The sequence below is a fragment of the Elephas maximus genome, chromosome 5, assembly GCF_024166365.1.
Source record: "Elephas maximus indicus isolate mEleMax1 chromosome 5, mEleMax1 primary haplotype, whole genome shotgun sequence".
Lineage (NCBI taxonomy): Eukaryota > Metazoa > Chordata > Mammalia > Proboscidea > Elephantidae > Elephas > Elephas maximus.
Genome location: NC_064823.1, coordinates 84,511,829 through 84,536,433, shown reverse-complemented (window position 1 = coordinate 84,536,433; position 24,605 = coordinate 84,511,829). Strand labels below are relative to the sequence as shown.

Sequence of the window (24,605 nt, the reverse complement as noted above, 5' to 3'; positions counted from 1 at the left end):
AACACAATCTTTAGAAGCATAACTGACCTTTATTCCTGATGGGAAGAGTAGTGGCAACATTGGCAGGTGGTTTGTCAGGCTCCTGAGGTGGGACAACCATGGGCAGTGCTTGAACAGGTACACGAGGAGCCTAAGACAAATGACACTAATTGATTATATTTCTTCTTTTTCTACACATTTTGATAAACAATGTTTTAAATAAAGAATACATTACAGAGACTTAACATATTTTTAATATGACATTTATCTGAGAAGATGACAGATTTACTTAAAATGTATTGACATCCAATTATTTTCTATGATTTTTTTAAATGGACTTTGAAATCAACTGTTCATTCTGATCTTAATAAAAAAAAGTAAAGCAAAACCTAACATTCTTCTATTTTTTTTTTAACCACATCAACTAAATCACCTTATCTGTAAAAGACTACGTACGCTAACAAAAAATAATCATTGTAGTTTAAACTGAAACTATGAGTGAAAGGGGGACAAAGAATAAACAGTACTATATGCTATAGTTTTGAATCTTACCCTATTTAAATCATGGGACGGGGGGGTTAACTGAGTGACATCTGGTGGAGGGGCTGACAACAAGTTATTTGGATAGTCCAAAAGATAGCAAACGACACTTGTATGACCACCTTTTGCTGCTTCTATCAACATAGTTGAACCATCCTAAAACAGTAGATATGGAAGAGGAAAATATGATTAGTTTCCACAATCTTTAGGAAGATATAGCCAACAGGCAACCAGACACACTAAAATCAAGAGTTGTAAAGAACACTTTCCTCTAATCAAATAGAAAAAAATGAATATATTTAGGGTGGCAATATAAATGGAACTTGCAGATAATATTTTGCAATGTTCAAGCGTGAAGAATTCACAATGTTGCTTGAAATACTTGAGTTAACGTACTTTTAAACGGTGAGTAGGATCTGCCCCATGAGCCAAAAGTAGTTCCACCACTGCCAGATGACCCCCTGCACAAGCCAGGGACAGTACAGTATGGTCATTATTAGCTGTGGTTCTATTCACATTCGCTCCTAAAATAAACAAGGTGTGAAAAATCATGTTAATATAGTATTTTTTCTTAAATTATGATAAATTTCAAAGTCATAAAGTGTCGAGAATAGCAGAATGAAGGCCCATATACTCATTATCCAACTTCAACAATTATAAACACACAGCTAATCTCATTTCACATATACCCACATCAACTCTCCTCTACCATCCTGAATTACCGTAAATTCCAGAAGACATGACATAATTGCATCCTTATGTATTTCAGAATGCATCAGTAAAAGATGAGGATAAAAGTGTTTTATTCTTAATGCAATCTCTTTTTATAAAAAAGTAGAATATGAAATTTGATCTGCATTTTAAGTTTTTAGGTAGAAAAAATTATTGAAGACCAATGAAATATGAATCACACTCTCCTATATGGGCTAAATATATATGCAGAGAATTAACACAGAATAGAAAATAAGAGCAATGCTATCTTTTCTCACTAAGAAATATCTGGGAATAAAAACAGATATATTTTCCCAAAAATATATTATCTATCTCTAATTTCGATCACTGTAGCTAGGCATTGTGAGAAATGGAAATAAAACAGAAGGAAGGAACTTGAGCCAAATCCATTAAAATAAACCAAGAAAGAGAAGGGATGGTGATTATGCAAATAATTCCACTCCTGAGATATAAATATACATCACAAGTAAGTGTTTAAATTGCCTAAAATAAGTTGACCAGTGAGTTATTTCTGCTATCTTAATTTCTTTATCCATTAACAGTTACAAACTTGAGATTTTTTTAGTATTTTTGGTAAGAAGGAAATGGCATATATTGTTATTTTAAAACCGTATATAGTCTATAGTCTTTTTAATTCAACACTGAATCAAAAATAAAATCTTACTGAATTAAAACTAATTTACGTACGTATTAAGACCTTAGAAATAATTTAAAGGAAGTAATACATATTCTAATGTTTTCATTAAGGTTTTTGGTATTTAAACTAGAATTAATGAACATGAATGAAAATATCTAAGCTTTCTGTCATATCTGTCACGTCCTAACGTTGAATATTTTTTGTATGGTCTTTATAATCATCTTCCAGTATATTACAAGAAAACTTTGGCCAAGGAAATATAAAGTTGGAAAATGACTTGTTCCAAGTTATTCTATGGCAGAAATCTCATAAAACCCAGGTTTCAAAAAAAGAAAAATACTACATTACATAAACAGAGCAGATGTTAAATTATCTCAATTCTGAAAGTTTTAGACAAAGAGTTTTTTCTCTACAGAAGTGTTTCTCAACAAGGGTGCTGCTCAGTATAACAATTCTTCACAGTTTGGAACTGTTGTATGCATTGCAGGATATTTATCAACTACCCACTCACTAAATGTCACTAGTTTCATTCCATCATGGGATACTCCAAAAATGTTCTTCATCTCTCAATCTCTAAATCAGTGAGGGCAGGTAACAATACACCTTTGGGAAAAACTGAAGTTTTATGCAAACCTACCTTTGCTAATTAAGAACTGAACAGTACAAACATGACCAGCTCTTGCAGCTTTCATTAAAGGAGTCCTTCCACCTTCAGATTCATGCTCCTGTTTAAAAAATATAGACTTAATTGATATTTAATTAAATTACTAGTGTATAATTATTCTTTTTATGAGATGCAAAAGGAAAAGAATTGGGTTAATTTCTGAATTAATGTATATCAACTCTGAAGCAAATTAAAGAATATATTTTTAAATTTAAAAAATCTCAAATTAAAACCTATGTTCTATGGAAACAACTTAAAAACTGAAGGTATATTCATGGAATTGCAATGCCCTCATCTAAACGCATATGGGTACTTTTTCTTTGTCTCTTTACAAAAAGGATGGTGGAACTTGAACAGTATATAATACTCGAGTACAGCCCTCCGCAAACAACATTATTAACGTCATGCTCATCCATTCCATGTTTTCCTTTCACTAGTTTGAATCCTATCTGTGTAAATTTCTTTAAGTACGTCATTTTCCTCCCTTTGTATAAAAAAAAAAAAAATTTTTTTTTTCCCCTTTGTATACTTACCCCCTATTTCACCTTATGTGAAAATAACACAACATGGTAATTCCAAAAAGCATCAATTATATGACGCTACTAGAGATTTCTGTGTCTTAAAAAGACGGAGAATCTATTGTATTCCTGTAATTGTTGGGTTATTAAGAACAATATTGGAGAAATTTTCAGATCTTAGAATATAAAGGTTTGGGAAAAACTACCTTTGGCAAAGCATTTTATATTTCCATTTTTTTTAAAACATTCATATATGATCAACAACTTTTGATTTTTTTCTTAAGCTACACTATAGGTTGTTTAATTGCAACTACTAAGCAAGCCCTAAAGATTATATGGCTTTATGTTTCATAGTCATTGAGTTGAACAATGGAAACATTTCCTAAGCTGTAGAAGTTGAAAGTCTAGTAAGGGAGACATATGTACATAACTAAATAGAATATAACTTGTATAATAAGTACTTTAAGAGTTGTTATTAACACATACAGAACTGAAAGAGATCACAATATTTTAACCCTCTCTTTTCATAAATGAGAAACTCAGACCGTGAGAAGTTATGTGAAAATATTAAGTTTACAAAATTAGTTACTAGAGGAGCCTGTTTCTGTCTGCATGTGACTTGCTGTCACAAACGTATGAATTCCCACAGGAGACCTCGCATTTGCTTATTAATTTCAGAATCTCACCCCAGTGAACATGTTGTTGTTGTTAGGTGCTGTCGAGTCAATTTTGACTCACAGTGACACCACGTGACAGGGTAGAACTGCCCCACAGGATACTCTTGGCTGTAATCTTTCCAGAAGCAGACTGCCATGTCTTTCTTCCACGGAGCTGCTGGGTGGGTCTGAACTGCCGACCCTTCAGTTAACAAAGCAGCTGAGCACTTAACTGTCTGCTACACCAGTGCTTACAATTCAAGTAAAACCTATCTTTTCATGGCTCTCTCCCTACTCCCCACAGGCTAACTGGTATTCCCCCATGCCCATCTGCTTTATGCTTCCCTACCTCTCAGGCTATGCTCAAATTATCTTCCAAATGGAATATTTCTTTTGTCACAATATTGCTATAGCTACCTTCTTTAAATCTTACCCAGATGACCTCTTTACCTCTTCTGAGCTTCTTTATTCTCTTCACTTTCCTTATGAATCTCTTTATAATTACCTTATAGTGATCTCAGTATTTATTTCACCCTTCTTATTAAATCATAAACTCCCTGAAGGCAAAGATTACTTATTAAATACCCATCTTTTAAACTCCTTTATTATATAATACTATGAACAGTGTGGGCATAATTATTGGTTCCTACCCTGCACAGAAACACCTCTAAGCCACATTTTCCTTTTTATACCATATCAGAAAAGCTTCTAAAAATGGTTACATAAATACGTATGGGAAAATGAATCTGTGTTAACATCTCTACCAAAAAATTGTCCTTTTTATTATGGGAAGTGAGGCGAAATGGATTGGATAGTCCTACCACTTCAAGGAAAGAAGAGGCACCAAATAGTGCAGAAAAAACCACAACAAAATGAGATAAAGAAAGGTATAAAGGCCAACATAAAATTAGAAGAAATACTTGTTATCAATAATCTCCATAAAATCTCAAATCAATTCGTTGTCTTATTTTTACATCTAGAATTTAAAAGATAACCTAGCTTACCAGATCTGCCCCTGCCTGAAGTAAGACATCTGCCACATCAGTATGACCATTTTCACAGGCATATGTTAGTGCTGTATCCCCTGTTGCCGTGGTTGCATGGACATTAGCTCCTGTAACAGTTATTAACAAACAACACAGACTTTATTAAAAAAAAAACCTTAAAACAAATTATGAACATAGATTTCTCGTAGATAAGCCATATTTTCTCAAATTAGACAAAATAGCTTTTTCTATAAAACTCTCAGCATCTTTACTCTAAAAGCAAAAAATAAATAAATAAAACTGCTTAAAAATTCCAGATACTTCAAAGTGCAGTAAGGCAAATCATTTTTTCAGAGTACACCCAGAAGCATATCACACTTTTTTTTTCGTAACACATATTCAAGTGTCTTATAATGTCAGGAAAAGGAAGCTTGTATTAAAATTTTTTTACTTAAATAAATCATGTAAAAAAATTCTCCCAAATCCAAAAAAAAAAAAAAATGCCTACCTGCAGCTAATAAGTATTTAACTAATTCCAAATGACCCTCTTGAGCAGCTTCCATTAAAGGGGTAGAACAGCCTAGTTCTATATCAGCTCCTGCCTTAATTAGAAAGTCAGCCACTTCCAGAAAGCCTCCACAGCAAGCCAGAGTCAAGGCAGTTTCTTGAGTTTCTTCTGTCTGTGCATTGATATTTGCTCCTAAAATAAAAATTCTAATTATTTAAAGGAAGTAATTCACTGATTTCAGAGATAAGGAAACATGTTGTTTCCCAATAAACTATACCTCAAAAGTGAATTGTTTATATTACTATACTAAATAAGAAAATGTCTTTCCTACTCTTGGGAGGCCAAAAAAAAAATTTCCATAGTTGGTGTATACAGCTTGAATAAAACCCATTCAACCAGAAAGTATAATAGGTCAGGTGATAAAAGGACTTAAGAAATAAGCTATATCTTCTCATTATAGTAATTAAAAAATAATGATGATAAAGAGGTTGATGATGATGATAAATAATAGCTAACATTTAATAAGTTCTTACTATGTGCCAGGCAATGTTCAGAACACTTTATATATTATTTAAGTATTAGCTCCATTTTACAGGTAAGGAAATGGAGGGTAATTAACTTGCCCAATATCACAATAACATTATCATCATCACCACCCACTGCCACAATCACCATAGCAGACATTTAACAGACACTGTATGACATGCGCTGTTCCAAGAGCTTTATACATGTATACCATCCCATCTCACAACAATCTTACAGCTGAGAAAAACTAGGCAAAAACATCAGAAACTTGCCTAAAGTCACAAAACTGGTAAGCAGTGGAGTTGTGATTTATACCTCCAGAATTTATGCTTTTGAAATCCTAGTTGAATATTACTTCTCAATTTTTTCATGTGCCATTCCTCTTAAATTTATCCAAACAAAAACTTTATTATTAAAAGAAAAATAACTCTACAAACACAAAAAGAGATAGGAGACTGCATGTAAACTTAAGGTATCTTAATACTAATAAAGTAATTGTTTCACTTTTCCCAGAAAAGAAGTCCACTGTGTACTGGGCTTCTTGACTTCTTCTAATGTGCATTCTAGTATCCTCATCAGGTTAATCTTTATAGCAGAGTTTCCCACTCAGTGTTTCATGAAACACCAGATCTGTCAAATACTTATTTAATAGGTATTCTGCCCCCTAAAGAATTCCTGGGTATATTAGCTTGAGAAAAATTGAATCCCATAGACCCATCTATATAACCCACATCCCTACATCATGCCAAGTCGTCTGTTTTCATTCACACAGCACACGATCACACTAAAAGCTCTTTATTTATCTATCTGATTTTCTTTAGGACAGTAAGACAGTCATTTTCACAGCAAATCCTTGATCATTAGTTTGGGTAACAACACCTCAGCACAAACGTACTAGAAAGATGAAAAACTGAAATTCAATTTTATAAAACTATAATCTTTAGTTTTACATATTTATGTGTCAGTTCCTTAACTCATATGGTTACCTTGGCCAAGAAGTAATGCCACCATCTCTTCATGTCCTTCACGAGCTGCTTCCATCAATGGTGTATAACCTTCATCATTGACCTCTTCCAGGCTAGCTCCTCTTTCAATAAGCAAAGCTGCAAGCTCCACATGCCCACCACATGCAGCCAAAGTCAACGGTGACTCAAATGAATCAGCAGGCATGTTCACCTGGGCACCACTGTCAAGAAGTAACCTAGCTACTTCAACATGGCCATCCTAATTATAATGCAATTAAAAAAGAAGAATTAAAAAATTTGAAGACTTCTCAATACAGTGAAATTCAATGATCACCACTGAAATAAAATCAACATTTAGCAAAGTAAATCAGTATTTATTAAGTCCTGCCTATATTTCCTTAGTACAGAAGTTAGAAATACAGGTGGAAGATAGAAGACAAGTAGAAAAATGATACCTTCACTCAAGAAGCTTAATAGCCACCAGGGAAGAAAACAGTAAGTATATGGAAGAAGAAGTTACTATGAGACCACAGATAACATCACCACTGCGTGGTACAAACTTAAGTGCTAAGAAGATAAAGTCACAGAAGGTAAAGACCAGAGAAAAGTTTTTTAAAAGCAGGATTGTCACAAAACCATTAATGATAATTTAGGTAGAAAACAGAAAAAAAGCAGTACTTTCTGGAGGAGTAAAGAGAAGGGTACATGACAACTTAGGGGAAAGGGAACACGATATGTACATGGCACCTTCTTTGCTGTTCACCATTCAAATGCCAGGGAAAATAAAACAAGTTCTCTTACTATCTTCTGTATCTTTTACTTGTTGCCCTTTCTTAGAGATTTCCTAACTATTGGCAACTCCGAGGTTCTTTTGCCCTCTTCTTTTTTTCCTTCTATATATTACCCCTACAGGCATTTCATTCTCTTTTGAGTATATCGTGCACATTTTTGCCTCCATGCTTGCTACATTACATAAATCTAATGTCTTATTGCTATGGTTACTTTGCTGTTCCTTCAGCTCAGAATGCCCTCTTCTGCATAAATATTCGACTCCTAAATTTCCTTTAAAGTCCAGTTTAAAACCTCCTTTTTTTTTTTGAAGTATTCCAAGTGTCTGGCCCTAGTAATATCCTTCTACTTATATCTACTTATAACACTCATTTCCAGAGCATATTTGTTAGGTCTACAAAATATCATTTTTTAACTTCTTAATTTACATATAGGTTATTTCCCTAATGGAGGTGGTAAGGATAATTCAAGTACCTCATTATAGGGAACAGTAATACAACTATTACTGCTAATAACAATGACATTATTTCAATGGTGTTTGCCAAATCATCTCATTCAATCCTCACATCAACCCCAAAGAAGGCTATTCTCATTTTACAGATGGGGAACCAAGAAACTTCACAGGAACCTTTTATTTGTTCAAAGGAATAATTTGCTAAAGCAAATAGTGGCATGGCAATAAAGGAAAACAACAGATAACTCAAGTCTTAAACGGCTACATAATATGTTAAAAAAAATAATAAATAAGATTTACCATCCTTTTAATACCCGTTCTCTGAAGGGGAGAGACAAGAAACTTCAAATATACTTAGGCCTTTTTCTATCTCTGTCTGTAATGTTACTCTGATCCATCTCTGTCACAAATCACAGAATGAGATACAGAGGTTTAAGAGTACTATTATCACTCGTTCCCAAGTAAAGACTCTTAGTTTTTAAAGAAGGAATCCAGTGCTCAGAAAAGGACCATGACGGGCAATTATTTAACACAAATAATGCTATAATTTTTATAATCTTTTAAAAATTAATTTCACTTTGATATACCATACTGCTTAGTACTATGTGCACATTCAGAAGATTATGTTCTCTTTAATATACTCAAACAACCTTTTTAAACGTCACTTTTTGTACCAACTATGAAAAATCAACATAGAATTATGTGAGAATAAGAAATCCAAGGTGGCAGTGTAAAGCTTCAGAAAGCAACTCTAACAGCAGTCAATGTTGTACAACTGAATCAGAAAACTATCGATAACATAAATAAGTTAAAAAAGAGTAAGGTTCTACTCCACAATATGATAAACGGAATCTTTACACTTAAGGAAAAGGTACTCATTATACACTAACTCCGTCTATATCTAATATATAAATATATTTTATGTATGTATTTTACCAATCTTACCATGCAAGCCTCCATTAGAGCAGTATGCATTTCATCTGTTTTATGCTCTTGATCCGCGCCTGCTGCCAAAAGAAATCGCACCATCTCTAGGTGTCCTAAACCAAAAGTATATAAGATTACTTAAAAATATTTATTATTCCAGAGTTAAATATAAGAAAAAATTACTACGGTATTTTGAAAACAGTTACATTTAACTTCTAGCATTTAATTTATAAGCATAATACGAAAGTCAGCCACAAGCCACCCTCAACTATTGAACACAAATTATACAAGTGATCTTTGCTGTTCTACTCCTTACCCAATTACCCTAGAAATTGCTGCTACTAGAATCCCGGATGCAAATAAGTACAGATACTTTTAAAATCCAACACTCAGACCATCCCCTTTACAAACTTTTAAGAGGTCAAGCATACCACAGTTATCATTTTACTTATGCTAAGGATTAAATGTGCTTTCACGAACCAGTAGCCTAGGATAACATTCATTCAAATTATTTCTGCAAGGAAGTCTATTTTAAGTTCCAATAAATAATTCACATACGTTTTAGGAACCTGTTTTAAGTCGGGAACTGCATATATAAAAACATTCCTGAAACAACACCATTTATTCATGTACTTACATATAAACATACACACACATGCACACACGCTTGTTTATGCACTTTCAAAAAATCATATACTCTAGTTCAGATAAAGATACCTTATTAGCGGTTAAATACAGAAGACAAATTGTATTTTAAAAAGGACTTCAGATAATATGCAAGAAACAAACAAAAAAAGATTATTTTTTTTCAGCTTTATTTGGAATGAGCTATAGTTAATTCTTAATCAACTAGAAGTGAGGGGAAGGAGTGGATGTGGAGTCAGACAGTTAAAACATAACTCATTACAGTAAGTACAGTAAAACAAAACTTACTACATCTGCCACATCTTCTTTTTGCTAACTACCTACCTCCCTTTTCCTGTCATTTTCCCCTTCCAAAGATCTGCATCCGTGTTTAGCCTGCGCTCTACCCCTTCCCCATCTCTTCCCTGTCAATCTGTGTCCTAGAAAACCTCACCAGAAATAGAGGAAGGGGAGAGGGTCCGTGGATCCCTGGAGGTAGTAGAGATGTTCTCCACCAGCTCAGGTCTAGATCCAGCTTCTAATTAAAGCCTGCAAGACCCAACCTCAGTTGCCCCTTTTGGAAAGCAGGGTGGGGCTAGAAGCAAAGGGGAGAGGGAAGAGTAATTATGCGTAGCTCCATCTCAAAGTTCTTCTGGCCAGCTGGGACTTTGTAGTAAAATACTGCCAGTTCCGGGTTCAAATGTACGGCTGAAATCAGCCAGCCCTGAAGAGGGTGCCCCAAGGCTTAATTTCTCTTCCCCCAATGAAGATCAGCCTTGGTCTCATTATCAAACCAAGCTGGGGAAGTAAAGGATCTCAGCTGTGCTTCCTAAAGATCATTAATCTGAAAATCTGTTCATTCAATACCAGATAATCAAAAGCATTCAGATAAAGCATATTTTCAAATTTAACTTAAATTTTAATCATTTATGGGCCAACCATTATCTGAACAAAGTCATTTTTTTTTAAATTCCAAAAGACATCACACAACCTTGCCCCCTCTTAAAAATAATGCAACAAAACAAGAGCAGGGCCTAGAGTGAAACAAATCAAGTACCCAGGGTTTTAAATTTAAGGAGGCACCCACTCAGTCTCATGCAAATGAGGGCCAGCCCTTGAGAGTGAGTGCCTCTTTAAATTTTGTACCATGCCTTGCACCAGAGGCATTTCACTCTCACTCTCAGGCTTACATAAAGTGCCTCCCTTGAGCTTTTTTCATGATGCCTCAGGGTCATGAATTTATCAGTTATTTTTTTTTTCAGGGTCATGAATTTATCAGTTATTTTAGATACAAATATGGCACAGCTGCAGATGGTAGGAAACACTGAAACGAATTAATATGTAGACACAAAATATCATGAAATTTGCATCTTCTACAAAAAGGTCTTTACAAAGGTAGGAGTCAAAAACGTTCAGCTCTGTTCTCTTTAGAATCTACAGCATTAACTAGTCAAAAGACCAAGCATACCTTTCTGGGCAACTGTCTTGTCCTCCCACGGGAGGCTACTTTTCTGTATTACCAATATTTTCTGGTTAGCTGATGTCATTTAAAATATTTTAAATATTTCTCTTCTTGGATCCCCTTCCTTCTCTTCAATTTTTCTGCTTTGTGTTTGGTACCATAAGAAATAACTGGCTATTTTCATTGCTTTTACTTTTAAACTTGCCGATTTACGAGTAACAGAATTTTTTGCATAAAGGAAGCAAAATACTCTGACATTCCAGACTATAAGAACAGTGCATATTAAATTAACTAACTGTAGATTTCTGATAAAAACAAGTAGATCAACTGAGTCACTTGCTATTACCAATATTTGACTGTATATTTGAAAAATTTACATATTAGGTTTTTAACTTTAAATACTTGTTTGATATTTAATTACATACACTATATTATTATTCATATTTTAATTTTACTTTTTATCTTAAAAACCAGAATATATAAAAATTGCAAGTTCATGTGTTTAAAAACTTTTTTTTTAAAAGAAAGGATTACATACTGTACCTTTATAACAAGCTAATGTAAGTGCACTCTCTTTAAATTCATTGGAATGCGTATTAATGCCAGCCCCATTTTCTAGCAGCAATCTGGCTACTTCCACATGTCCAGCACTTCCAGCTTCCATAAGAGGAGTATGACCATTTTCATTATGGTCCTCAATACTAGCACCGGATTCCAAGAGCACCTTTACAACATCTACATAGCCTCCAGCACAAGCATATGTAAGTGCTGTATTGCCTGTTTTAAGACAAAAAGACATTTAACATAAAAGTGGAGTCTCTAATTTAAATGAAGCCTCTAATTTAGACCATGAAGAAAACTAAATTAGAGACTATAAACCCACCAAAACCAAACCCAGTGCGGTCGAGTCGATTCCAACTCATAGCGGCCCTATAGGACAGAGTAGAACCGCCCCATAGAGTTTCCAAGGAGCGCCTGGCGGATTTGAACTGCTGGCCCTTTGTTTAGCAGCCATAGCACTTAACCACTACGCCACCAGGGTTTCCGCGGAACCTATAGTCTATAAATATGTGTGTGTGGTGTGTGTGTATATACATGTTCGCTATCAGTCAAAATTGACTCGAAGGCAACAGGTTTTATATGCATATCCAAAAACCAAACCCACTGCCGTGGAGTAGATTCGGACTCATAGCAACCCTATAAAGCAGAGCAGAACTGCCCCACAGAGTTTCCAGGAAACTCCTGGTGGATTTAACTGCCAACCGTTTTGGTTAGCAGCCGTAGCTCTTAACCACTACCCCATCAGGGTTTATATACGTACATATATATATATATGTATATATGCACACACACACACATACATATTTAAAATTCCTCTCTTCATTATATTTTTATCAACTCCCTATTCTCCTTCCCCACTGAAAACCAGGGCCAAATACATATGGAAAATCAGTTACATTTAACAAGATTCTAGAGTTATTAAAAAAAAATAAGCATAGTCTTCCCTGAAATGACTAACTTCTCTGTTTCAGATGAGAAATAAGTTATGTTTATTCTAACATTATTCACAGAAACGTTTCACACAGTTCAGTTTTTTTTCATTTAGTCTTTTCAATCTAAAAGTGTGTGTGTATACGCACACCCATGTCGTTCCTTTTAACTATATGCATTTGTTTTCACTACAACTTCAAATACCAGTTAACTAATCAAAATTAATTTCAAAAACATTCTTGATGATAAAAATCTCACACATAACAAGAAAATAAACCTTTTGGGTTATATAATGATATCTAAAATCCTTCAAACCAGAACTTACAAGCCTTAAAAATTACTCAAAGTATCCAAACATAAAGTTGAAAATCTTATATGAAGGAAAAACAAAATACATTTCCATACAATTTGAGAGTTTTTACACAAATCCATCCAGGCCCAAGACTGAAATAAAAAAGTTAGTTTAGACTAAAGGTATATCCCTCGCACGGCACAATGTTTTCGTAACACTCTATTTTTCTACAGGCCATAATTTAATAATGGCAGGGGATGACAGACCTGTCTTTCGTTCCTATTCTTCTTGCTCTCCCTCTCTTACTCTAAACTTCATACACAGACTTATGCACGTTGCGCAGCACGTATTAGAATAGCGAAAGAATCACTAATGATGGTTTTCATGTGGAACACTTGTCCCCAAGGGTGTTACTACACAGCCAAAGAGAAAACAGACACGCGTTACCTGTTGAAGACTGTGCATTGACGTCAGCTTTATGAGCCAGCAGCAGCTTCACGATTTTGACATGTCCCCCATTAGCAGCAGCCATTAAAGGTGTAATGTCACCTTTGATTCCCCTATCTTCCACATTTGCATGCATTGCTAATAAAACCTTTTGGAAAAAAATAAAGTTTAAAGGATACCAGCAAATGATGATTCCTTCAAAAAAAAATGTTGAACATAAGTAATACTAATATATTCACAATATAGTAAAAGGACCAATAAACATAGAACATTTAGCTAGCAATTTGTTTGCTGAAATGAACCCAATGGTGGAAAAGGTTTTACTTTATTGTTTCCTTAACAAGCACGCAATACAATAAAACACAAGCTTTATTTGGATAATACAAACCTGTGCAAGCTCATAGTATCCAGCAGAACAAGCTAAACAAAGGAGGCTCTCCCCTTCTTCGGTGTGTTCATTTACACTTCGTCCTTCAATGAGTAACTTGCGCACAGCATTTACATCTCCTTCTGAACAAGCTTCTGCTAAACTGCGGCTATTAGAAGAATATTTTAAGGATAACAGAAAAAATTTCACAGCAGTGGTAAACTAGAATGATTATTTCAATATGATCCATGACAAAAAGAAACCTGAAAATGCTAAAGTTTACTGAGTCTTTAATATCTACACTTAAAAACCCTTAAAGGCTATTAAAAATATTAATATTCAAAATATTTTCAGTTATGCAACTACGGGATAAAGTCTAACTTACAAGAAGTGGAGATATAACAAAATTTTAAAACAAAAAATTTTGTAGAAATTGTATGAACAAAATACAGGTTACAATTACAAGTTTTGGGTTTTTTTTTTTTTTTTGGCTCAACCACTAGAAAATTTTTATAAAATTTAATGTAAAAGTATTTAATAAAAATGGGTAAAACTTGTCCTAATTAGAAAGGCCTACAATCTTTCAATCAAGTAAAGGAAAAGCAGACCAAAAAGATGGGAATATGTAATTTTGACCAGTATATAAATAGCTGATACAAAGTTTTTTTTCTGAAGTATTTACTGACACCATCATGTTTTAGGAAAGTCTTAAAAAAATATCCAAAAAAGAAGAAAAGCTGAATTCAAGCAAAAGGAGAGTGGAAATAGTAGAAAAATCAACTGAGAGAAAAGCTTTTGCCCTGTAATCCTCCCAAAACAATTTCAATGATGGACATTCTTAAAGATTTCTCTTACTCCTGAATAAAACCCATTCTTACGAAAAGAAACAAAGCACTAAATCTACGGCTATTAATTAATACACTCTCTTTCAAATATAACTCAATACTTACCTCTTGAAACATCGCCTTGTCACTTTAGATACTCAAGGATCATGGATAACCTCTTTTCTGTACCTCTATTATTACCATCACCTAGTTTCAAGACCATCATCTTTTGCCCAGTCTCTCTGCTTTAACCCTTGCTCTCATTCAGGCTCTTCTCAACAAGCCAGCCAGAGAGATCCTATTTAAAGGGAAGTAGTTATGTCACTTCCCTGGCTCAGAACCCTCCACTGGCCTCCAATCTCAATCAGGGAAAAAGCCAAAATCCCCATCAGATCTGTCCAGTTGCACAACCACACTCACCTCCTCACTTTTACTTCTGACTTCTACTACTCTCTCCCTTACTGTTTCCACTTTAGCCACAATGGCATTCATGCTACTCATCAAATATTCTAAGTAAGCTCCAGTCTCAAGATTTTTGCACATGCTGTCTCTCTGCCATGAAGGCTCCCCTCTCAGACATGGCTCTGTTCCTTACCTATTTCAGGTCGTTATTAAAAAGCCATCTTTTTAGTGAAAAGTTCCCTGACCACCTTATTAAAAAGGCAATGTGGCCTTCAATCTACAAAAGCTGCCCTAGCGCTTCCCTGTCCAACTTTTTTTTCCTAGTTCTTATCGTCATGTGCTATACTATGAATTTTACTTACTTGTTAACTGTATCCTCCCCCTACACCAACCTTTCTAACATGGCTGAGGTCTCTCTCTCTCCCCCCATCTTGCACAAGCTCCTCTACTTTCCCACTTGGATTTTCACTTATTTCCCCATGTGTATGCTAGCTTTAAAACAAAGCTACAGAAGCTACTCTAGCAACAGGTTTCAGAACTTGTGCTACAGGCACATTAAATCTGGCATATGGCACTGCACTTAACTAATATAAAATCCAGCACATAACACTCACTGCACTTAATTCCGCCACATATCTCAAGCTTTGTTTGAATAAATATGATTGTCGCAAACATTCTCTCAGTTGTTATTTGGCTGATATCTTCCAGTATTTTCAATGCCAAAATCCTATAACTTTATTTTTCTATTCTACTTCCTACTTCAACTAGATTTAACATATTGTTTAAGCATTTTTAGTTTTACCTCTTGCCAGACACAGCAGATACCATATAAAAAAAATTCTGGAGAGTATCAATAATACTTTTGGCTAAAAACTGAATGTTAACTAAGGAATAGAATCTGAGGTTAACTAAAGAAGGAGAGCCAATCTATGAGAAAAATGATAAAGTAAATTAATAAAAACACAAAAACTGATTCCAAAAACATTCATAAAATAAATAAAAACCTTGCCCAGTAGAATAACTGGAAAGCATTAACTTCTTTGTCACCAAAAACATTAAAAGGAAAGAATTTAAACAAGCAAAAGGTCTTCTATAACATATTGGTTAACAACTCAGCCTTACAGTCAGACAGATACATACTGGTGACCCAGCATTGACACTATTTGATCTTGAATAATTTATTAAACTCTCTTTAATGTTTTCATCTGTAAAATGGGAGTTAAAAAAAAAATCTAGGCTTTACAGAGTTTTGTAAATATAAGTATCACATGTGAAGTGTTTATTTAGCACAGTGCCAGGCACAAAACAAATGCTGTCAATGTTAGCTATTTTTATTATTTTTAAGAAAATGCCTTCATACTGATCATGGTGAAAATTCACTTACTTGTCCGACTGCCCTGCATTTGCTGTGCTCTCAGCTCTCATACGAGTAAGTGCAGCAGCAGCTTCATCCAACGCACAACTAACAGACGAGGTCAATCTCCGAAGAACTTCAGGGTCTGCAAAGGCTTTACCATCAGCTGTGGACAATTTGCCTATTCCTGGTATGTTATTTTTCACACCAATATGGATACACCCAAAAGGAGAAACAAAGCAAAATTCAAGTTATTTAAGCCTATACATTTTATGTTAACGATATTCAGAAATAACCTACAAATGGCAGAGTAGACACATATATTGTCAGCCTAGCATTTTTTAGGAAATAGTCTTCTCTAATTCTGTAATAATTTTATTACTTTTAATTCTCTAATAATTTTATTATTTCCATATGGTTCATAAGTACCTGACCCTGTGCCCTCTGATGCCAGAAAAAATGGGGTCACTGACCTATGCTGAGACAATTCAGAGTCCTCATTTAGGCTTCTGCCAGAGTTGTGAAAGAAGAACCTATGTTCAAAGGTTGCTAAATTAGTAAGATTGTGAGTCATAAGTTCTTCGACCACTTTTATTACCAGAGAGAAAAACTATCCCAAATAAAGTTAACATAGGAGAGCAGAGCAGAGACAGAAAGGAGACAAAATCCTGATAAGACTACTTTTGAGTCACTGACGCCAGTAGTGCTAAAAGTCATCACCATCCCTATACTTTTTATTTATAATTCAGCAAATGCCAACTTTTCCTTGAGAACGTTTAAGTTGGGATACTAGCACTTGTGACAAAATATGGCCTAATAAAACACTCTCGGTTATATCTAAGAGATAGCCTATATATGATTACCTTATATTTTACTTATGAAAGCAACTTATATACTCAAAGTCCTATCTAAAAGTAGCCATATCTAAAAAAAGTGAAAGTAGCAGAAGAAAATTTTTTTTCAAAAGCAGAAATGTTCACTAACCATCTGCATGAAACATAACTTACTGCTTTTCCAGAAAATACTATAATAAAACAAGCTAGCCTCTAACTTTTATTATTCTAACACAGTGGTGCTTATTAATCCATTCAATCCATCAGCATTACCTGCAGAGATATTAAAAAATACAGATGCTAGACCTTGAGGTTGAATTAAGTAGGAGGCCTATATATATTTAAAGCGCTAAGGTGATTTGGATGCACAGTCAAGAATGAGAACCTCTGCTATAATCTGATGATAAATATAATGTTAGGATACATAGTATAGAAGCCTGATACTCAACATGTGGCCCATGGAATAGAAACATTGCCATCACTTGGGACTTTGCCAAAAATGCAGACTCTCAAACACTACACAAGACGTACTAAGCCAAAACCTGCATTTTAAACAACATCTGCAAGTGATTAAGATGCATGTTAAACTGAGAAACATTATTATAGATTTTAGAACAAAAAATTTAATACAAAAACAAAAAGGACCACTCAAAAAATGAAATAAGTCCAAGCTGATTTAACAGTGAAAACATTCAATAATATCATAAAAATTTGTATTTAAAGCATATAAAAGTTTACACCTATTTTTCTTTCTGAAAAATCCAAGAATTAAAATGTTAGATCTTATAAGAACCAAAAATACACCTGTCAAGAAGACTTCATGACTTTTAGACGTAAGAAATACTCAGACCAATTAAATTTATTATAATCAGGATGTGCAAAGGATAAAAACAGTCTCAATCTGGTAATCTGGTAAAACTATATAATTCACATCACTAACATCATAAACCACACTGTAGTCTGAATCTGCTATAGTAGGATTTATTCAAAAGGATATCTTTGGTTAGGTAGGTATACTGTGGCATTATTGGGAACAGGGTCACAGAAGCATTTCCCCATGAGAGAAGTGGCTCCAATTTTTCACCTCGCCCACATCAGCTATATAACAAACACTTGTTAGTGATAGCAACAGGAAACAGACAAGTGCATACATCTAGATCAGCAGAACATAATCACTGCTTTAAAAAGAAAGAAAAACAACAAAAAAAAAATCCACATTAAATCTGTATGAACTCACATCTTCATAAATAAAGATAAGTGTATTACTAAAGATAACTAGGAAGTCACTAATAATATTCCCACACATCTGTCAGTTTGCTGAACTGTGGTGGCTTTTATGTTGCTGTGATGCTGGAAGCTATGCCACCAGTATTTCAAATGTCAGCAGGGTCACTCATGGGGTTTCAGAGGAGCTTCCAGGCTGAGGCAGAGTAGGAAGGACTTGACGGTCTACTTATAAAAAATTAGCTAGTGAAAACCTTATGAATAGTAGCGAACATTCTCTGATATAGTGATGGAAGATGAGCCCCTCAGGTTGGAAGGCACTCAAAACACAACTGGGGAAGAGCTGCCTCCTCAAAGTAGAGTCAACCTTAATGATGTGGATGGAGTCAAGCTTTCAGAATCTTCATTTGCTAAGCTGCTACGACTCAAAATGAGAAGAAACAGCTGCAAATATCCATTAATAACTGGAATGAGGAATATACAAAGTACAAATGCAGTAAAGTTAAAAGCTGTCAAAAATGAAATGGACTGCATAAACATCGATATCCTAGGCATTAGTGAGCTGAAATGGACTGGTATTGGCCATTCTGAATTGGACAATCGTATGGTCTACTATGCAGAGAACGACAAATTAAAGAGAAATGTCACATTCATCGTCAAAAAAATTCCAAATCTATCCTGAAGTACAACACTGTCAGTGATAGGATAATATCCATATGCCTACAAGGAAGACCAGTTGTAACTATTATTCAAATTTACGCATCAACCACTAATGCCAAAGATGAAGAAAGTAAGAAATTTTACCAATTTTTGCAGTCTGAAATTGATCAAACTTGCAATCGAGTTGCATTAATAATTACTGGTGATTGGAATTTGAAAGTTGGAAACAAAGAAGAAGGAACAGTAGTTGTAAAAAATGGCCTTGGTGACAGAAGCGATGGCAGAGATAGCTTGATAAAGTTTTGCAAGATCAATGACTTCTTCATCACAAATAACTTTTTTCACCAACATGAATGGCGACTACACACGTGGATCTCAGCAGATGGTTTACACAGGAATCAAACTAACTATATCTGTGGAAAGAGATGATAGAAAAGGTCAATATCGTCAGTTAGAACAATGCCAGGGACCAACTGTAGAAACAGGCCATCAATTACTCATATGGAAGTTCAAGCCGAAGCTGAAAAAAATTAGAACAAGTCCACAAGAGCCAAACTATGACCTTGAGTATATTCCACCTGAATTTAGAGGCCACCACAAGAACAGATTTGACACTTTAAACACTAAAAGCCACAGACCAAATGAGTTATGAAAGGTCATCGTACATAAAGAAAGCAATAGGTCACTAAAAAGACAGGAAAGAAAAAAAAAGAACAAAATGCATATCAGAAGAGAATGTGAAACTTGCTCTTCAACACACAGTAACGAAAGCAAAATGATGAAGTAAAAGAACTGAAAAGAAAATTTCGAAGGGCAGCTTGAGGAGACAAAAAAGTATTAGAATGAAATGCACAAAGACCTGGAGTTAGAAAACCAAAACTAAAGAACATCCTCGACGTTTCCCAGGCTGAAAGAACTAAAGAGAAAATTCAAAGCCTTGAGTTGCAATACTGAAGGATTCTATGGGAAAAAATATTAAATGACACAGGAAACATCAAAACATGGAAGGAATATACAGGGTCACTATACCAAAAAGAACTGGTCAACGTTCAACCATTTCAAGAAGTAGAATATGATCAAGAACCAATGCTAATGAACGAAGAAGTCCAAGGTGCACTGAACACACTGGCAAAAAACAAGGCTCCAGGAACTGACAGAATACCAACCGAGATGTTTCAAGAAACTGATGCACCACTAAAAGCACTCACTCGTCTATGCCAAGAAATTTGGAAGACAGCTAACCGACCAACTGACTGGAAGAGATACTATTTGTGCCCATTCCAAAGAAGGGACATGCAACAGAATGTGGAAATTATAGAACAATATCATTAATATCACACGCAAGTAAAATTTTGCTGAGGGTCATTCAAAAGCAGTCAAGGCAGTACATCAACTGGGAACTACCAGAAATTCAAGTCAGATTCAGAAGAGGATGTGGAATGAGGTATATCACTGCAGATGTCTGGTGGATCTTGGCTGAAAGCAGAGAATACTAGAAAAATGTTTACCTGTGTTTTGCTGACTATGCAAAGGTATCTGACTATGTGGATCACAGCAAATTATGGATCATATTATGAAGAACAGGTATTCCAGAACACTAAATTGTGATCATGAGAAAAATGGAGAAAAGATTGAAGTTGTCAAGGATTTCATTTTACTTGGATCCACAATCAACACTCACAGAAACAGCAGTCAAGAAATCAAACGACTGGGGAACTCTTTAAAGTGTTAAAAAGTGTTAAAGTGTTAAAAAGCAAAGATGTCACTAAGGGGTTCCTGACCCAAGTCATGGTGTTTTCAGTCGCCTCATATGCATGCAAAAGCAGGACAATGAATAAGGAAGACTGATGAAAAACTGATGCCTTTGAATTAGGGTGTTGGGGGAAGCCTACTGAATATTCCATGGTCTGCCAGAAGAACAAACAAATCTGTACTGGGAGAAGCAAAGTCAGAGTGCTTCTTAGAAGCCAGGATGGTGAAACTTTGTCTCATGTACTTTGGACATGTTAACAGGAGGGAACAGTCCCTGGAGAGGGACATTGTGCTTGATAAAGTAGAGGGTCAGCAAAAAAGAGGAAGGCCTTCAATGAGACGAAATGACACAGTGGCTGCAACAGTGAGCTCAAACATAGCAACAACTGTGAGGGTGGTACAGGACTGGGCAGTTTTTCATTCTGCTGTGCTTGGGGTCTCTATGAGTCAGAACCAACTCAATGGCACTTTAACAACAACAGGAATTTTTGTATGTTCCCAAGATTACCCATCCCTGGTAGACATACATACCTTATATAATCCTATAAAGTTTGTAGATTTTACTTTAATGATTAAGTTATATTATATGGTAGAGCTGACTTTAAGATAAGTAGAGTATCTGGGTGGACCTGATCCAATTATATGAGCCTATTAAAAGCAAAGAGTTTTCTTTGGGTGGTTGGAAACAAAGAAGGCAGAGATTCAAAGCATAAGAATTCAATTTACCATTACTGGCTTGAGGGTGGAAGAAGCCACATGTCAAGGAATGCTGGCAGCCTCTAGGAAGTGATAGTGATTCTGGGCTAACAGCCAGCAAGAAAACCAGGATCTCAGTTCTATAACTGCAAGAAACTAAATTCTGCTAACAAGAAGATTAAACTTGAAAGTGAATCTTCTGTGAGCTTCCAGATGAGAACTCAACTCAGCTGACACCTTACTTCATCCCAGTGAGACGCTGAGCTAGAAAAGCCAACTACACTGTGCCCAGACTACTGACCTATAGAAATTGAGAGATAATAAATCAGTGCTGTTTCACATCACTAAGTTATGATAAACTGCTATGCTGCAATAAGAAACTAATACACACTATGCAATGAGTTGAAAAAACATGCATGCAGAGCTTCCAATTTAGCTTTTCATGACATTGCTATTAACTACAAACAGAAGCCAGGGATCAACAGACATTTAGGAAAAGACAGGCACAAACATCCAAAAAGAGAGTGAAATTTTAATATGTTAAAAATACTAAAGTTCAGGGGGAGAAAAAGTAGAGAAAAGTGGCACAGATATAGAGGAAAATCATAAATAAGACTGGCAACAAACATTTCAACTATAACACCAGAAATCAGAAGACATTGAAGCAAGAACTTCGAAAGTCTGTAAGAAAGTGATTTTTAAACTAGAATTCTATACCTGGTCAACCCATCAAGTATGAAGATAGTATAAAAGGCATTTTCAGACAAGGTCTCAAAAAAATTTACCTCTCAAGCATCCTTTTTCAAGAAACCTATTGAATACCAAAACCATGATCAATTGCAACATCACAAAAAGAGAAACAACTAAACATCTGGCTCTTTCTTAATGTGATACGTAAGGAAACATACACCATCGTGAATAAGTGTTCTTGATAAAAACAAAATGAAGCTGAACCTAGTCAAGTCTCCGGATTCGAATTCTGGTTTATAAGAAATTTAACACACAGAGGTGCAACTGGCAAAATCCCTAACTGGAGAAATTCAAGGAACAAATGACGCTGTTTCTTCAACAAATAGAGAAAAAGGAAAATAAAAAAAAAAAAAAAAAGGAGCAGGAACTATTATGATTTAAAGACATTTATGAAATGTATTCAATGTAAAACAATATGGGAACCTTGTCTGGATTCTAATTCAATCAAATTAACTATAAAAAGACATTATAGGAGGTGGGGCAAGATGGCGAAGTGACTGAGGTCTCAGAACTCTGAACAGCAGCTGAGGTACTAGAGAGTCCAAAAGGTGAGTCCAAAAGCAGGGGAGAAGAGGGGTAAGGTCACCTTAGAAGCTGGGAAATCCTACCTGCTAACATAGGAAGTGCTCACTCATTGAAGCCACTTTGGGATGCCAAACAGGGGACAGAGAAAAGGAGCTAATCTGAGGAAGTTCTAGCCTGACTTTTTTTTAAGGCAGTGCAAAGTGGCCATGGGAGTTCATGGGCCATGCAATTGGGAGGGGCAAAGAAGACTTGGCATTGTGAGAGTGCTGCTGAATCTTGCTGTGGCCTCAGATGGAAGGGCACTAGGAAAGGGAGAAGCTGCAAGAGCAACAGAGCAAGGGAAATACTTCAGACTGACAGGAACAAGGGAAAAAAGCATACACACGATGGGAGTGTCTATGCAGGAGCGCAAGTGACAGAAAGACACAGAGAGTCCCATACTGTTGCTACAGGAAAGCAGAGCACCACTACTTATGACGGAGTCTCTGAACAACTAACCCCCACCCCATCGCGAGCATGTGTATTAAATTCCAGAAACCAAGCCTACGCAACTTCTGAACAAGCACTGGAAAAACAAAACAAAAAAAAAACTATAGATAAGAATGACATCTAGTGCTTCTCAGGAGAAAATATCAAGCCCACAATGGTTGGGTCATTTAGACTCATAGCAAATCTGTTAGGCTGAGGGAAGCTGCTCCATGGGGTTCCCAGAGCTGTGCATCTTTACAGAAGGGGTCTGCTGAATCTTTCTCCTGTGGAGCGGCTGATGGGTGTGGACCCCGGCCTTTCACTTTGCAGCTGCGTGCGTGGCTGCTGAGCTACCAGGGCACCCAATCAGAAAATTTACCTTCAACGAACAAAACAAAAAACCCGAAGCAAAATTTTTTAAAAAGACAACAAAAGGGTCCAAGTTTAATAAAAGTTAGTAAAAACACATGAAATCACAAGCGAAGAAGGACCAAAACTAAAACATGAAAAAGAGGAAATCTCTCCTATGGAAGACAGAACAATGCGAGGAATTGATTATTCGCAGACTATGGGGCAAAAAGCACACTGAAACAAACTGCGGAGTTCAGGAAACAACGGCGGAACAAAATGAGAAACTTAACAAAGAAATCGAAAATATCAAAAAAAGAGGACTACTCAAACTGAAGAATAAAACATTGGAATTAGAAAATGCAAGAGAAACACTGAACAACAAGGATGAACAAAGAAAAGACAGAATAAGTGAACTAGAAGACAAAATAACTGAACTTAATCAAGTTTCAAGAGGAAGCAACAAAGGAAAGCAAACAAACCCAAAAGGAAATGTGGGATTCAATTAAGAAATCTAACATTAGAATTATTGGAGTCCCAGAGCACCAGGACAACAATAAAGCCACAGAAGCAAATTTTCCAAGAGACAATTTCCCAGGCCTGAACAGAGAATCAAGCCTGCAAATACAGGACACTACACAAACCCTAACTAGAAGAGACACAGAAAGTTCAACACCGCAACATATTCTAATAAAATTCTTTAAAACCAAAGACGAGGAGAGAATTCTGAAAGCAGCAAGGGAAAAACTCAATATAACATACCAACGGTCTTCCCTAAGAATGAGTGTGGATTTCTCCCTAGAAACTATAAGGCCAGAAGACAGCGGAGGAACATATATAAAATACTAAACCAAAACAAATGGCAATCAAGAATTTTTTACCCAGTAAAGTTGTCATTCATAAATGAGGGGGAAGTAAAGACATTTTCAAACAAACAGAAGCTCTGAGAATTTGCCACTACCAAACCAACTTTGCAAGTATTACTCAAGGGAGTACTCCAAATGGAAAAGCAAGAGCATCAAGAAATAAGTACAAAGTAAACTTGTTGAATACAGGTTGTATACTGATTTTAATAGAGTAACACCAATAGAAAAGGAGGAGGGAGGAGTACATCAGGAATAGATGTATTATGTTAAGGTTGTATGTTAACTGTTGTTCATATATTAAACACTGTTGTAATCGTAAGCTGTGTAATGTAACACATGT

At 35.4% G+C, this 24,605-nt stretch overlaps 1 protein-coding gene across 6 annotated transcripts in view; it reads right to left on the bottom strand.

Annotated features, from left to right (window-relative positions):
• Positions 1-24,605, bottom strand: part of ANKRD17 (ankyrin repeat domain 17) — a 191,660-nt gene that overhangs the window by 71,552 nt on the left and 95,503 nt on the right. For all 6 annotated transcript variants that reach the window (XM_049886033.1, XM_049886034.1, XM_049886038.1 and 3 more), the window contains exons 3-14: positions 16,174-16,330; positions 13,585-13,732; positions 13,197-13,344; positions 11,510-11,743; positions 8,899-8,993; positions 6,732-6,969; positions 5,221-5,412; positions 4,731-4,840; positions 2,526-2,613; positions 916-1,043; positions 532-675; positions 28-130 (exon numbers count right to left, since the gene is read on the bottom strand). In XM_049886033.1, coding sequence (XP_049741990.1) covers positions 28-130; positions 532-675; positions 916-1,043; positions 2,526-2,613; positions 4,731-4,840; positions 5,221-5,412; positions 6,732-6,969; positions 8,899-8,993; positions 11,510-11,743; positions 13,197-13,344; positions 13,585-13,732; positions 16,174-16,330 — 1,785 coding nt within the window. The remainder of the gene's footprint in view (positions 1-27; positions 131-531; positions 676-915; positions 1,044-2,525; positions 2,614-4,730; positions 4,841-5,220; positions 5,413-6,731; positions 6,970-8,898; positions 8,994-11,509; positions 11,744-13,196; positions 13,345-13,584; positions 13,733-16,173; positions 16,331-24,605) is intronic.